This window comes from Porites lutea, chromosome 13 (genome assembly GCF_958299795.1).
Source record: "Porites lutea chromosome 13, jaPorLute2.1, whole genome shotgun sequence".
Lineage (NCBI taxonomy): Eukaryota > Metazoa > Cnidaria > Anthozoa > Scleractinia > Poritidae > Porites > Porites lutea.
Genome location: NC_133213.1, coordinates 23,098,657 through 23,113,056, shown reverse-complemented (window position 1 = coordinate 23,113,056; position 14,400 = coordinate 23,098,657). Strand labels below are relative to the sequence as shown.

General features: G+C 37.9%; 2 protein-coding genes across 2 annotated transcripts in view; both read left to right on the top strand.

Moving 5' to 3' along the window:
- LOC140923676 (gamma-aminobutyric acid receptor subunit beta-3-like) overlaps nt 1–2,418 on the top strand; it is a 6,699-nt gene extending 4,281 nt beyond the window's left edge. The window contains exons 6-8 of the mRNA XM_073373750.1: nt 131–259; nt 565–953; nt 2,019–2,418. Coding sequence (XP_073229851.1) covers nt 131–259; nt 565–953; nt 2,019–2,249 — 749 coding nt within the window. The 3' untranslated portion in view covers nt 2,250–2,418. The remainder of the gene's footprint in view (nt 1–130; nt 260–564; nt 954–2,018) is intronic.
- A 4,737-nt stretch (nt 2,419–7,155) lies between these two features.
- On the top strand, nt 7,156–13,984 carry LOC140923086 (gamma-aminobutyric acid receptor subunit rho-2-like). The gene is made up of 7 exons (XM_073373151.1): nt 7,156–7,266; nt 7,826–7,893; nt 8,453–8,673; nt 9,643–9,725; nt 10,197–10,325; nt 11,104–11,492; nt 12,597–13,984. Exons 2-7 carry the CDS (start codon nt 7,891–7,893, stop codon nt 12,840–12,842), a joined length of 1,071 nt encoding a protein of 356 aa, XP_073229252.1. The 5' UTR covers nt 7,156–7,266; nt 7,826–7,890; the 3' UTR covers nt 12,843–13,984.
- Nucleotides 13,985–14,400: the final 416 nt, after the last annotated feature.

Genomic DNA, 14,400 nt, shown 5'->3' with positions numbered 1-14,400 from the left:
AAGCCTCCCTGATCATTTAAGAATGTGTGATGACTTAAGTTTTTTGCAGGGAGTAAAATCGTTTCTTTATCTAGATAAACTCAGGATTCCTTCAAGATCGCTAATGAGATGAAATCATGTTTTTCTGTAGATAGTCTTAACACGAACGGCTTGAATTACAAATGGAAGACTGACACGGCGATTGTTGAAAAGAAAAGCATTGCTCAATTTGACATGAACAAGGTGGAACTGAACTCAACAAATACGACTTATATCAGTGGTTAGTGATAGCTATTACACTTGATATTTATTTTCCTAGTTGTCTTTATCCATCTGGAGGGGGGGGGGGGGAGGGGGGGGGGGGGTCATTTCACATTTTATTGAGTGCATTCCCTTTACTCCTTCTAACGGAGACACTTACCTTGTTCCAAAATAGCGAGTGTCTGTAGAAGTAGTACCTCTTTTGTGAATGGCGTACCCCTGCAAACACCCCTTAGTACGTGTGATTCGATATTAATGTGACTTCAATTGTTTAACAACAAATGTGAAATAGCAAAGCTTATCAAGTGTACATGAAATCCACAGGGTCATATAGCACGCTCATCATACGTTTCAACTTCAAACGGCGAATTGGTTATTACGTCATCCAAGTCTTCTTCCCAGACATCCTTGTGGTTGCAATAAGTTGGATAGTCTTTTGGTTAGACCAAGATGACATGGGTGGTCGAGTTGGTCTGGGTATCACAACCATACTGACTATTATGTTTCTGTTGGGCTCTGTAAACATGTCGCTACCCCGTGTTAGTTATCCCAAGGCCATTGACTGGTACCTTATCGGGTCTTTTCTGTTTGTCTTTCTCGTTGTGATGGAGTGCATCTTAGTTTACATTTTGCGTCCAAGAAATCGAGATCCCAAAAACAATAACCACAAAAAAGTAATGGAGTTGGAAATGGACATCATAAGTAATGTTCAGGTAGGGTTTAAGAACTGTTGCTAAATTTAACTTTGATCAATCTTAATCTTAGTTGGGACGTCTATTCAGTCAGGCGTTACTAATTTAAAATACAGATCCTCTAATTTCAAAATACTATTATTTTAAAGAACGTATTGTACCCCCAAATTTCCTAAAGCATAAGGGTACCGCCACAATTCTATCAAATGCAGCATCAAATGTAGCTGTTATAGTCATTTTATGGTATCTCAACAGAGGGAGTTTTAACCCAAGTTATAAGGAATTTGTGGAGTAAGTAGTTAATCGAAGGTAAAAAGCAAAAACGTGAGGTTGTCTGGTAGACTCCAATGCAAGTTCAAATGATGGTATACCGATCGTCGATGGCCCTGCAGCTTAAACTGTGGTTCCAACATTAGTTTCATCGGCATTTGAATATGAAAATGTCCGAAAATGAGATCCAGTGAATTGAAAGTACATAACATAACATTTTTATACATACAACTATTTATTATTCATTCAAAATATTTCCCCGATTCTGCTTGGTTAAAAGCACAGGCATAATTCACCATAACCAGTTACTGATGACCAAATTTGGAAGAATTTTGTGTTTAACGAGGAAATCACGTAAAAAATGCAGCGTTCTTGCAGGTTAAGGCACCGTTAAGAGGTTGAGTGGTTTTGGCTGTGAAAACAAAAAATGGCGGACATTTCACTCGTTTCAAGAGTAAGAACTAGGTGAAATTATAGCAAAAAAACATGGCAAGAACAGCAAGAACACAACTCGAAGGGCGACATCTTCGATTTGGAGAATATTTGCGGAGCTGAACAACCCTAAACGTGCACTATCGAAGGTGAACTTAACATCGATGAAGGTAAGTTTTGTTTTCAAATTAGGAATTATTTTGAATGAATAATAAAACAATCTTTGAATTCGGCTTTCGTATCATATGAAGAATTATGGAGATTTCGGAGGGTGTTATCCGCCTCGGCCTATGGCGTCGACGGATGACACCCTCCTCGATCTCCATAATTCTTCATAAGATACTCAGCCTCATTCATTAATTGTTAAATAATTCATATTTGCAGGAGTTGTCAGTAATGGAAAACATGGCTGTACAACAACGAAAGAGTTCTTATTTGAGTAATGGTGAGGCAGTGCAAAGGGATATAAAGGAGTCACTGGCACGTGATAAGAAGAGTTTAGAACGATGCAAATCATGTGACTGTGGAAAGACTATTGATCGCACTTCCCGGTTCTTGTTTCCATTTGCCTTTGTTTTGTTTAACGCGTTTTATTGGTACCGCTATTTGAGTTAACGATCCCGTAGAAACTGCAAAGTTTTCGCACATACATGGTCCTCGATCGTCCTCGATTGGCATTTCTTCATATCATTCTCCGTCTCATTCAATAATTGTTAAATTATGATTAAATAATGATTTTGTTTTCGCATTTTTATATAAACTTGACGTTTCGTATACTAGTAAACATCAGTACATTTTCAAAAGGGATCTAAAGTGACCGTTACAGATCACTTTTAAAAATGTATGTTGACTAGCATACGAAACGTCAAGTTTATATAAAAATGCGAAAGCTCACAATGTTTAGCACCCCTGTTTGTGTTTTATTGCTGATAAAACTACGATTCCCCAAGAATATAAGTCTTTATGACATTGTTTTCGATTATCTGCAAGAGTAACAAAGCAGCAACAACAAAAAAGGACAAACTACACTACATGGCACCGGAATTCGTTTCCCTCAAAAAATCATCATTATAAAGGTAGTTTCAATTTATGGTCGATAAGGTGGGGACAGTATTGCCCAGTCTCCCGGGCCAGGAACTCAAACAAAAGACGCTTGAACAATATACGTATAATTATATCAAATAAATTTACATTTCATTCTTGTAAAATCTTCTGCAAAAGATGTTTACAATTAAATTTCATTTTATCGTTACACAGTTACTATCGTATTTATAGACAAAAAATCGCTATAGATTAAAACGAGACTACCAAACAAAACAATTGCTGGTTTGCACGTGACATCACGGAGGCGATGTTGGTGGTCAAGAAACAAAAACATTTCTCTCCTCTGGGAACTGAACTCTATATTCATGTAAATTCTTCGAGAAGAAATTCTATTGTATTGACTCCCAAAATGGCCGCCTTGTTACGTGGTTGCAAACCAAGAATACACAAGCGCAGATTTTGTTTTATAACGGTAATTTATTCCATATATCGCAAAAATATCAAAGGAGAACAAGTTATGTTTAAAAAAATTAAAGTAAGAGGCGTTAAAACGTTTACTTGACAACTCCGCCTATAATTAAGTTGTAAGAGGCAATCTTAAGGCAATTGTGAGAAAAATCATGAACATAAATTAGGGATGCATCCTGAAAATAAAAAGAAATATGGATAACTAAAAAGCAGCAGAAGGCTCTTTGCAGCTCAAAATCACATGACCTGTTCATTGAAAATAATATGGGATATAACCAAAACAGTTGTTGGTTTTCACATGACGTCACAAAAATCCAAACTACCTAACTATTAATCCATCCGGATAGGAACCAGCATGGCGTCTCAATACAGATCTCTATAAATTTGGGTAAAACATTTCTTCGGATACCTCGTATACGAAATATTCCTCTAACCTGAATCTTGGGGAGGATCTCCTCTACAAATGACACCGTCACGGTCTCTTTCAGCTCTGCGAACAAAAGATGGAGAAAGTGGAGCAAAAATGCAAAACTGACAGGGATTTGTATGTTGCTGAGGTTGTTGAGTGGATACGACGGGAAAACAGCTAAAAACTCGTTTCGTGGGATTCAGTCACGAATACGATGAGTGGCGTGATTACGATAATAAAAGGAATTACTTTCCCTTCGTTCGCTTGGAAAAACTGTTTTTCCCCGAGGAAGGTTCGCTGGAGGATAGAGGCAACATTCACGGGCAATTGTATCGTTGCCTGATTCCTTCAATATCTTCTCAATTATGTGTGTAAGAGCAGATTCTCTAGTCTCTTCTTCGGCCTTTGAAATGGTATAAATTAAAAAGCTGCGGGAATAAATAGAAGAAACGAGGAATTATTAAATATCCGAAAATATAGAAATCGAACTGTTTGAAAATATAATTAAGCTCCTATAAAAATATTCATCATCACTTCAAAATACTTACTTGTTAATCTCGTAAGTATACGAAGGACCGTTCTGCTGGCTGAATTTCTCACCATTTTCGCCTTGAAAATTATTTTCAACTGCAGAAACCGTCACGGTACAAGCGAAGAGAAGAAAGAGAGCAAGATGAACCTTCGAAGTCATTTTGCCCCACCGAAATCTGCACGAATCCCAACAAATTACATATCAAATTTGGCAGTGCATTTATTATTCCGAGCATGCTCTGTCAAGCCAGTCCAGTTTTTATCGCCCCGCTGCTTTCAAGACCGGTCACGCTTTTGTAAATTTACATCCAAACCGACGGAAAAAAAATACAAAAATGCCCCATCGAAATCTTAACAAAATAACCCGAGTTTTTCACCAATGGTAGCTAAGATAGCAGTTAGTTCAATACCGGTGGTGCATTTGTGATAGATCTCCTACTTTGAGAAGGAAAGGCAATATTCTGCAGAAAATAGCGTGTTTTCAGCTCTATTTTACCGGAAGTTGAGGCCACCTGATGTGCCATGTCGCAATGAGTTTGATATGACTCCCCCCCCCCCCCCCCCCCCCCCCCCACTAGAAAACAAAAAGAAAATGATAATAACATTTAGGAGAAATAAAGACCGCCAATTATGATTGAAAATATGCCGGAAGGCGAATGCCAGTGTGACGAAAGAAAAAAAAAATGGCCCTCAATTGACGTTAGCACGCGTATGGTGATAAGGTACGTTGGGTACCTATAATCTTAGCGGGAGGCCTTCATTGAGAAGTACCTCATTGACGGATATATGAGAGCAGAATAATATTGATGAGCCAAAAAAATAGTTATTTCCAGTCAGGTCAGTATAAACACAGACAAACATAATTCTGTTGCCTTGTTGAAGTCGTATTCATTAAAGGTTAATTGTAATAATGTTCGACCTAAAAGGGTCGCGTAATCTTGGAAATGAAAACGATAATATAACTTACGGCTATAAAATATTGGATGATATATCCATCTATTATTGTAAGTTTCACATATTAAATTGTACCAATTGAAATTAAATTTGAAACATAGAACGATGCTTAGAAGAGACTAGAGGGTCAAAGTCCATGGTATAGCAGCTGAAGGAAGTTCAGTGTACGTTTTTCAAATTGAGTAATTGCTAACCGAGGCTACGGAAGCTCTAACGGCCACACAGAAACTGTTGATAAATAGTTCTATCGATAGGAACTGATTGAGGATAGCTTTAAAGGGCTGCCTCTGTTTTGACACCAACTAATGATCTTTAAGGGCAAGGACTGAAGACTCCTTTGGTTTACGTGATGCTGGGCTCAAAATACTGTGAGAATTTACCAAAGAAGTCATCGTTGGTTGGAACTGTGCTTCTTGTTTGTATTTGTTGTGGGTAAGTTATTGTGAATGCTTCAATTGCTTTAATTTTCTGAAAATTTTAAACCATAAGCTGTCGATCTGACTTCAAGAATTGTCGAATGATTCGGTTGTTAAAAAACCGTGTTCCAATTTTTACTCTTCCCTTTGACGAAAATGCTCTGCAGATTGACGAAAAATAGCCTTATTTATGTTGCATGCCCTTAACTAATACATCATTTTTAATATAGAACTGGTTGTCTTCTATTCTCTATTTAATGAAAATTCAAAATATTCTTTTAGTACTTGTAATCATACTGTCAATTATCAATTTCTCAGGTCTTTTTTTGTATTGCTGGCGTAAAGAATGAGAGAAAAAAATCATAGAATTGAGAAAAATGGTTTCGTGAATAATTCTAAACAGCTTAAGTTCTCTTTAAGACTACAGGATAAGGAAAAATTTATATTTAATATTCATGGCCCTATTTCCTTTTTGTTTTGCTTTGTAGTTCTCGCTGTATGTGGTAACAGACACTAAGTATTTAAAACTGACCGAAGATCATTGGTCTTTTAAAATAGCTAGCGTGTAGTCATCATTATATAGTGCCGTCACTAAGAGCAATGATTATAAGGATATTAGTGAATTACATTAAAATTTATATTTCCAGTCAAAATAAAATTAATGGAGGTCACGAACCTTTCTAGTGACTTGTAGATAAGCGCAATTCAGTTCCTGTTTTCTTGGCTTGCATGCTCACAGCTTGATCTGAATCGACTTGAAAACTGTTAAAAGTCAATTCGTTTAATAACCTCTAGGGGGTGTTAATGTTACAATTTCTGAAACCGTGCCGACTTTTAATTTTCACGAAAACCTCTTAAATTAATTATCAAATACACAATACAATTACGTCTTACATGTCTCATGCCGACAGGTCAAGGTTTTTTGTAAATAAGTGCGTATATTTCTGGAAAATATTTACACAAATTGTAGAATAAGAGTAAGAAAAAAAGAAAGGAAGGAAAGAAAAGAAAGAAAATTGAAAGGAAAAGAAGGGAAAGAAAAGAGAAATTGTTTCAAATATTGTGTTCTTTGCCTTTATAAGATATAATCTGTAAATAATTTTGCAATTGCTGCTGTTGAAAAGTTATCCTATATTCGTTGAAAAGATAACAATATCAGACAAACGTCACAATCCGGCAAGAGGCGTTTTCAAAGAGAACTCGGCACTATGTATTTTTTTTCTTCGGTAGGTTCAGCAGGGGCGTTGCAAATCTGTTAAGTAAAGTATATACTGCACAAAGCTTTGGATAAGAATTTGTATTTATAGGTGTGAGAGGGACAGCCGAAAACTCCAGAAAAAAATGATTGGGGTTTTGCTCTTGTCATTATTAAAGGCTTGTGAGAACGTCAAAACATGTGCTTCGTTGTCCTCCAGACAAATATCACGCTGATTTTTGTTATAATGACACAGATGATGTAACTTTAGCGTTCGCCATTAATTAACGAGACGTCTGAACATGTTTAAGGTTGGTAATACTGCTTAGTTATTATTTTAAAGTGCTTGAAAGGAGCATGCGCGAACGTTTTGCAGCATTGTATGAATTAAAAAAGAGGGGTTTTGCAGTCGCCGATTTTGGCCACCTCTTTTGGCGAAATCTTCAGAGTTTGGTTATAGTACAGTACTGGTAAGTACAGCCCCACAAATTAATTTTATCATATCGCAACACAATATTTTTTTTCCTTAAAGCTCAACGGGAGGTCTAGCAAGGAATACTACTCAAGAGCTTCTGTTCTCTAACTACGATAAAGATGTCAGACCAAATGATGGAGGTAGGATAGCAGAGATGCTTACCTTCGGAGTTCTAAAATCTGGATGTGTTCTTTCTTTTTGCTCTACGCCAAGATACCCACCGCTACCCCCTCTGAACATAAACACAAATCGACCCAGTCCTATGATGGGTGTTACCCAGCACATGAGGTCTTACATGTTTTGCTGGTTTTTACAAAACAGTTTCTTGTCACTGATGAAATACTTGCAAAATTGGTACAGAAACCGAGCCAAAAAATGAGATTCTTTTAATTTTTAAGAAGATGGGCTAAAAGAAAGAGAAGATCAAAATTTAATTTTATCTGGGAGATTTGGTGACTCGTAGACCGGGAGATTTTTGCCGTATCCAGGGGGGTGAGCATATATATGGTATAGATATACGCACATAATTTGGGATGCCGAAGCAAAACGTTCCTCTTTGATTCTTTCACATCTCCCGTAACCCTAATGCCACTGATAAAATCATTGTTTTTGTTGTATCTTTGATGTTAACTTGTAATTAAGATATTCATCAACTGATACAGTAGACAATAGTCAATGTTGGAAACGTTTGTGTTGCAGTTGCTCCAGTCTTACTGAAGCTTGATCTGTACGTAGAATCATTCGCCAACATTGCTGAAGCCAACATGGTAACTTTTAATATCAATTTTTCTTTATTCATAGTTTCAGGTGATAAACTTCACCATGGTTAATAGATGTTAATAGCTTGAAATATATGCTTTATCTTATAAAAAGAACTTTCTCTCTTTAAACACAGGCCTATTGTTCTATACGTATGAATTCGGGCTCTGACCTGTGTGAAGTGTGGTAGCTTCAGGGTAAATTAGTATAGGTAATAGCATGATTTGTAGTGATATTTGGTATAAATACCACGAGTGATATTTCGAAATTGTCAAACGTAATTTCACCAGCCGTTAGACGAGTGAAATTTAAGACAATTTTGAAATATCACGAGCGGTATTTATTCCAAATAACACGTACAAATCATGCTATCATTTGTTTCTACTACTACCCGCAAAGGGTTTGTAATTTTCACATGTAGGTATTTCAAATTAAGCTGAAATACCACACTGCTCTAAGCCAATCAAATCGCAGAAATTTCTCATGTAGTAGTATAATTTTTGTAATCGTAGCAGACTGCTGCGCATCGTGAATTCTCAATGCGTCTGAATTTCTCGTTTTAAACAGGAGTACACAGTGTTTGGCTACCTTCGCCATTACTGGACTGACAAGCGATTTGCTGGCAAATCCAATAAAACCATTCGTCTGCAAGGTTCGACTATTGAGCACGTGTGGACTCCTGACACCTACGTCAGCAATTCAAGAGAATCAAATATGCGAGTGAAGGATTCTGAATCACAAAGCGTGGTCGAAATATATCCAAATGGAGGGGTTTTCTATTCAAAAGGGTTAGTTATAGACCCGGAGGGCAATACCATGCCTTTATATTTAGACATGTTTCACTAAGAATAGTCAGGTTTCTAATTTGTTTAGACTGGGATATAATTCGATGGAGCAGAGTAATTCATAAGAAGAATTTCAGTTTCTGTTTCAAGTATGGGTAGTGTAGGGAAGTGTGGTGCCCCAGATTAGAGAAGGATTGTAAAATGTAGCTGAAATTAATCTGGCACTAGGTGCAATGGCTGCAGGGCCGTCACTTAACAATGCCTCAACCCCCCAACAATACAGAGTTTCTACCCCGGGTTGAAAATAGCGATTTTTAAGCCCCCACCGACGAAAATTGTGGCGTGAATACCACACCCATCACCCCTGAGGGGCTGGAAATGATTTTCACCAAAGCCCTTTTCAACGCTTATTGACGGTAAGTTTCTTTAATGTCTGACGTCATGTCAATGGTACCAAGTCAAGCCAGTTTTGTCTAATTTCGTTTCGCCACAAAAAGGAAAACAGAGCATGGCAAAATGACTGGCATAATGCTTAGTTATAGACAAAACTTACAGATATCAAGCATGTCAAATATAGTTAATGGAAAAATGCTAAGACAACGGTAGCCATGGGGCTCACTGCGGTTGGAATTTAAGTTCTTTAACCTTTTTCGTTAACTCTCTCTCCCCTCCGCCCCCCGCTCCCCACCCCCCCACCTCAGTCTCCCGATGTATGGCCTCTGGGAACTTAATTGCAAGCTAATACTTTCGAAACTATTAGCATAGATCTGAAATTTTATGAAAGTCCATCTGTAGTCAACATCAGTCGGCTATTTTGAGATCTTGTCACATGTTTACTATTATGTTTGACCTTTGCGAAATGAGAGCAAAATCCCAAGCTACTACCCTGGCTTGAACTGGCCGTTTCGCGAAACAAGGGCAGATGGTGGCAGGTATTTCTTTAACCTCCAAAACATTTTTCTTTGTATTTAGGGTCAAGATTGTTGCCTCTTGTGACATGAAACTGGAAAATTTTCCGATGGACACTCAAAAATGCATGCTGATATTTGGAAGCTGTAAGTACTATTTGCACTATAGAATAAATTTTCGTTATTCTTTAGCACCCTTTATGTATTTTAGTAGGTTTTTCATTTTTTTTCCTTGTTAGACGAGAGCTGGCTGCCTAAGCCCAGTGAAGTTGTTCTCGGCTTTTGCAAATGGCATCTCGAAATGTTCACGGATACCCATGAACGCCATTTTTTTTCAGAAGTTCTCGCGAGAAGAACCAGCTTGGCCGCTGCGCCTGTAAACGAGGACGATCGATGGGATATGTGTCTAGAAACGAGGCCGCTTGGTCAATATACCATCGAATCGATGGTTTATTGCTGGCATCTTCCAAGTTTGGTCAACGCCACCTGGTTATAAAGAGTAAGCGGGGGGATTGGAGCCAATTAGGAACGGCGAACAATTTTAGATGAATACTAATGAATTAAGGCCACTCCCTATAAGACAGAAGTATTATAAGACTTAACCATGTTTTTCATTAGATGGCCACAACACTGAAGGCTTGATCTACAAATGGAAGGGCGATACTGTGAGTGTTGAAAAGAAAAGCATCGCCCAATTTGACGTGAAGAGGGTGCAGCTAACCTCGTACAACGTGACTTACATTAGCGGTTAGTAATTCTTCTTATGGTGCCTATCCATTTACCGCACGGGGCTCTTGTATCCTGACTGTCGCTGGGACGCATTCACCGTTCCGCAGTTTGAAGAGTCTTGAGTAGTTGCAGGTTTTATTCGTTCTCAAAAGCGTATCTTCGAATATTTAATAAAACACCATTTCCGGATTGTCCAAGGGCCTCTGTTTCAGAGCGACGTTAAGTGCGAATGTAGTAATATGAAAATGATTTTTTTTATTCTCATTCAAATGAAACTCATTTTTACAAAATGATTTTGCGCTTAAATATATCTTCGTTTTGGAAGTGCGTGTTTTTGGACTTCAGAAATTCAGAAATGTTATATTACGTGTCTACATATCTTCAGAAACAAGGGCGTGAAACTCAGATAAACGTTCGTAAAAAAATTATTTGACCCATCATTAATTGAAAATAATATGAATTTAGACATCTAGACTGGAAGCGGGTTTCTTGGACAAGGTATGTACCTTAACAAAGCTACTAGGCTGCCATTTATGTCACCAATTACTGTGAAACTCACAAAACCTTGAATATAAGAAATATTTGTGGAATGTTATTGTCTTGCGTGGGGAAATAGCCAATATGGCGTTGGAAAACTAAACCTCAAATAGCGGCGGCAATTCGTTAGTGGTTTTGAGGTTTGCTCTGGCTTTCTAAACTTCATTGTGACGCAATCAACATTCCTGAAATTTTTCAGGTGTTCACGGTTTCCTGAGTTTGACAGTAATTAACAGGGCAATTAACCTGAAATTTGCAGGGACATTCAGCATTCTTCGCGTCACTTTCACCTTTAAAAGACGAATTGGTTATTACGTCATCCAAGTCTTCTTCCCAGACATCCTTGTGGTTACAATAAGTTGGATAATCTTTTGGTTAGACCAAGATGACATGGGTGGCCGAGTTGGCCTTGGAATCACAACATTACTAACTATCATGTTTCTGTTGGGCTCTGTAAACATGTCGCTACCCCATGTAAGTTATCCCAAGGCCATTGACTGGTACCTTATCGGATCGTTTCTGTTTGTATTCCTTGTTTTGATGGAATGTATCTTAGTGTACATTTTGCGTCCAAGAAAGCCACAACGCAAGAACAGTAATCAAAAAAAGGTCAATGGTTTGGAAATTGATTCCATAAATAATCTTCAGGTAGGCATGTTTAAGAATTTTTCCTCACATTAAAAATGACAATCTTGCAGCTTCAAAGAAGATTGAATGTTCATTTAATACTTTATCAGCACAACAAAGAAAATAATAATAATAATACTAATAATAATAATAATAATAATAATACTAATAATGGAATTTATATAGCGCTTATACATCACTGTTCTAAGCGCTTTACAATGTAAAAAAGGACATAAGAATATCATTAAGCACAAGCTCACATATAACCCTACTGTACACATCTTAAAAAGGAAAGAAAAAAAACAAAAACAAAAACAAAAAACCAAAAAAACACACAAAAAACTAAAAAAACAAAATCAAAAACAAAAACAAAAACAAATATGACGAAACTAAATGTCATACACCTTTTTAAAAAGAAACGTTATTTGAAAACTATAGTGGTACCGCAACAATTGCATGATGGCAATTTACTGCTAGTGTGTTAGCCGATCATAAATGGGTCATAAATCCGTATGTTGTGATTGGTCAGCCTAGGAGCGTTAAATTGGACAACATTTATTTTCTTCATTATTTATGAGATATGAGGTAGTACTGGCAGGGAAAGTAGAAGAAACACTCATCGAGGGGGTCAGGCATCACGAAGCATAATTTCAAGGACCCACAGAATTCTCATTGTCGCCCTTTTTTTATATATCCACCATTCAAAACTGAATTTATCTTGTTTTTCTAATTTTCGAAATTTATCAGGTACTGGTATAAGTGGCCAATCAATGGAAAGGATATAAGGCTAAAATGAATTAGTAAAATCCAACTAGTGGTCTATTATCAATGCTGCATTCTGAATTGGTTGAGCTACTAATAGGCTATATGTTATAGCCCACTAGTAGCGAAAAGCGCCAGCTTTTTGGCGGAAAAAAAGGATTAAAGTCTAGCTTTAACTAGCTAAAGTTGTTTTGTCTCGATATTTTTGACCAACTAGTTTGATTTTACTAAAACAATTATTCCTCTCGCCCTCATAGCCTCTAAGTCAATAGCCCATTCGGCCTTCGGCCTCATTGGCTATTGACTCAGAGCCCAATCGGGCTCGAGGAATAATTGTTAATTAGCTTTCCGTTTCATTTGCAGGATCTGCCAGGAATGGAGAATATCCCTCTAAAACAACGTGATCAACATGATCTTAGCAATGGCGAACCAGTACAGAGCGGTGTAGATGATGAGATGACTGGAGAGGCACCGACGACTACTCAGAAAGGTTTTGAAAGTAGTGCATCATGTGATTGTGGAAAAACTGTTGATCGCGCGTCGCGGTTCTTGTTCCCATTTGTTTTTGTCGTGTTTAACGTCTTTTATTGGTGGCATTTTTTGATCTAATAACTCTCAAGACCAGGAAGCGAAATTTATGCATAGCTGGTGCAATGTACAGTTCATAGTACAGGTCGCTGTGCGTACGCTGCAAAAACGCTGATTCATCGCGCCTTGTAAGGGTATATGGATTCCGGAATGCAGGTAATGCTTGCTTGCGCAATCCATATTCCATGAAAATTTTGCTTGTGGAATGTGGAGTCCTGGGCTTTGGAATCAGGAATCCCTTAACGATTAGAATCCAGAATCCAAGTTCCACTGACAAAGAATGGAATCTACTACCTGGAATCCGGAATCCACGGTGTGGAATCCAGAATTCCGTCCCCCATTTCCTTGCATGGGGCGAGATTCAGGTCGTAGGGGAGACGAGCGGCTTGGCTAAGCCAGTTATTTTCCTTTTGTTAAGCCTTTACCGTTACGAATTTAGGCTTTTTATTTAAAGGAGTGATGGAACGCTGTTTTTCATTTAAAACCCTAAGAAAAAAGTGGAATCAAGTAATTGCCTGTAATAGCAGATCAGTTTGTTATTTTGAATTACTCTACTACTATGTATACCTCAAATAGAAGCGGATAGAAATTGCTGGCTATATACAGTTGAAGTTCAGTCTCTTAGCGGGCACTCTTGTGCAATCGGGCAGATCTACTTACGGCTCCCTAGACGAAAGCCCTTTACACAGTCCACTCTCTTTTAACGGACACCTCTGTAAGACTGACACCTCCGTAAAACCGACACCAAGAGTTGGTCCCTGCCTTTCTTTTCTCTCTTTATTTGACACTCTTTAAGATGGACACTTAGTGACTCTCCCAGAGGTGTCCGTCTTAAAGAGAGAAGTGACTGTCGACCTCTCTGTTTGCAAAAATCATTCTCATAAGCGGCAAGTTCTAGCTGTGGACGGTTTTGCTTTGTATAACGCCAGTATGCCGGTTTAGGAGAGTTTCGAGTGACGCTTTGGTCTCAAAAAAAGTTATTGAAGTTAAAGCAAGAAATTCCAATATTCAAATAATGAAAAACACATTAAATTAAAATGCTGAAGTCGTAGTGAATAGACAATGCGCTTGGAAGCAATTAGAAATTACAATAAAGCCGATGCAAGGAGATAAAATTGGCATAAGCCTGTATGTTGCCTGTTGGATGAATAAATGTTGTTCAATGTGCCACTGTGAGTTTTGGGCAGGTTTGCATTACGTTTGGTTGTACTTAAAAAAATGCCTTGGAGGAAGCTTAAGCATTCCGTGAAGTCTGGCTCTTTAAACACTAAGGTTAGATAGCTGGAAGGCTTAAAATAACCCGCATTCTGTCAAATGAAGCTATAAAAAACTACAAAGCCTTTCACACAGACGTTCTCAGGGGTTCGTCACACGTTCCCTAATAAGCTAAAAATGTCTTCGGGGGAGAAAAATAGTCATAAAAAAAGCCTCCTCTTCGTGGTCATTACTGAATTAAGATGGAATCCGGTGAGGGAAGGGGTGGAGAGTTTTACCCGTTCATGAGGGTGTATTTTCCACCACCTACCTGTCAGTCTTTTTCTGCCGGACTGATAAAGTGATATTCTGGAATGATTCATAC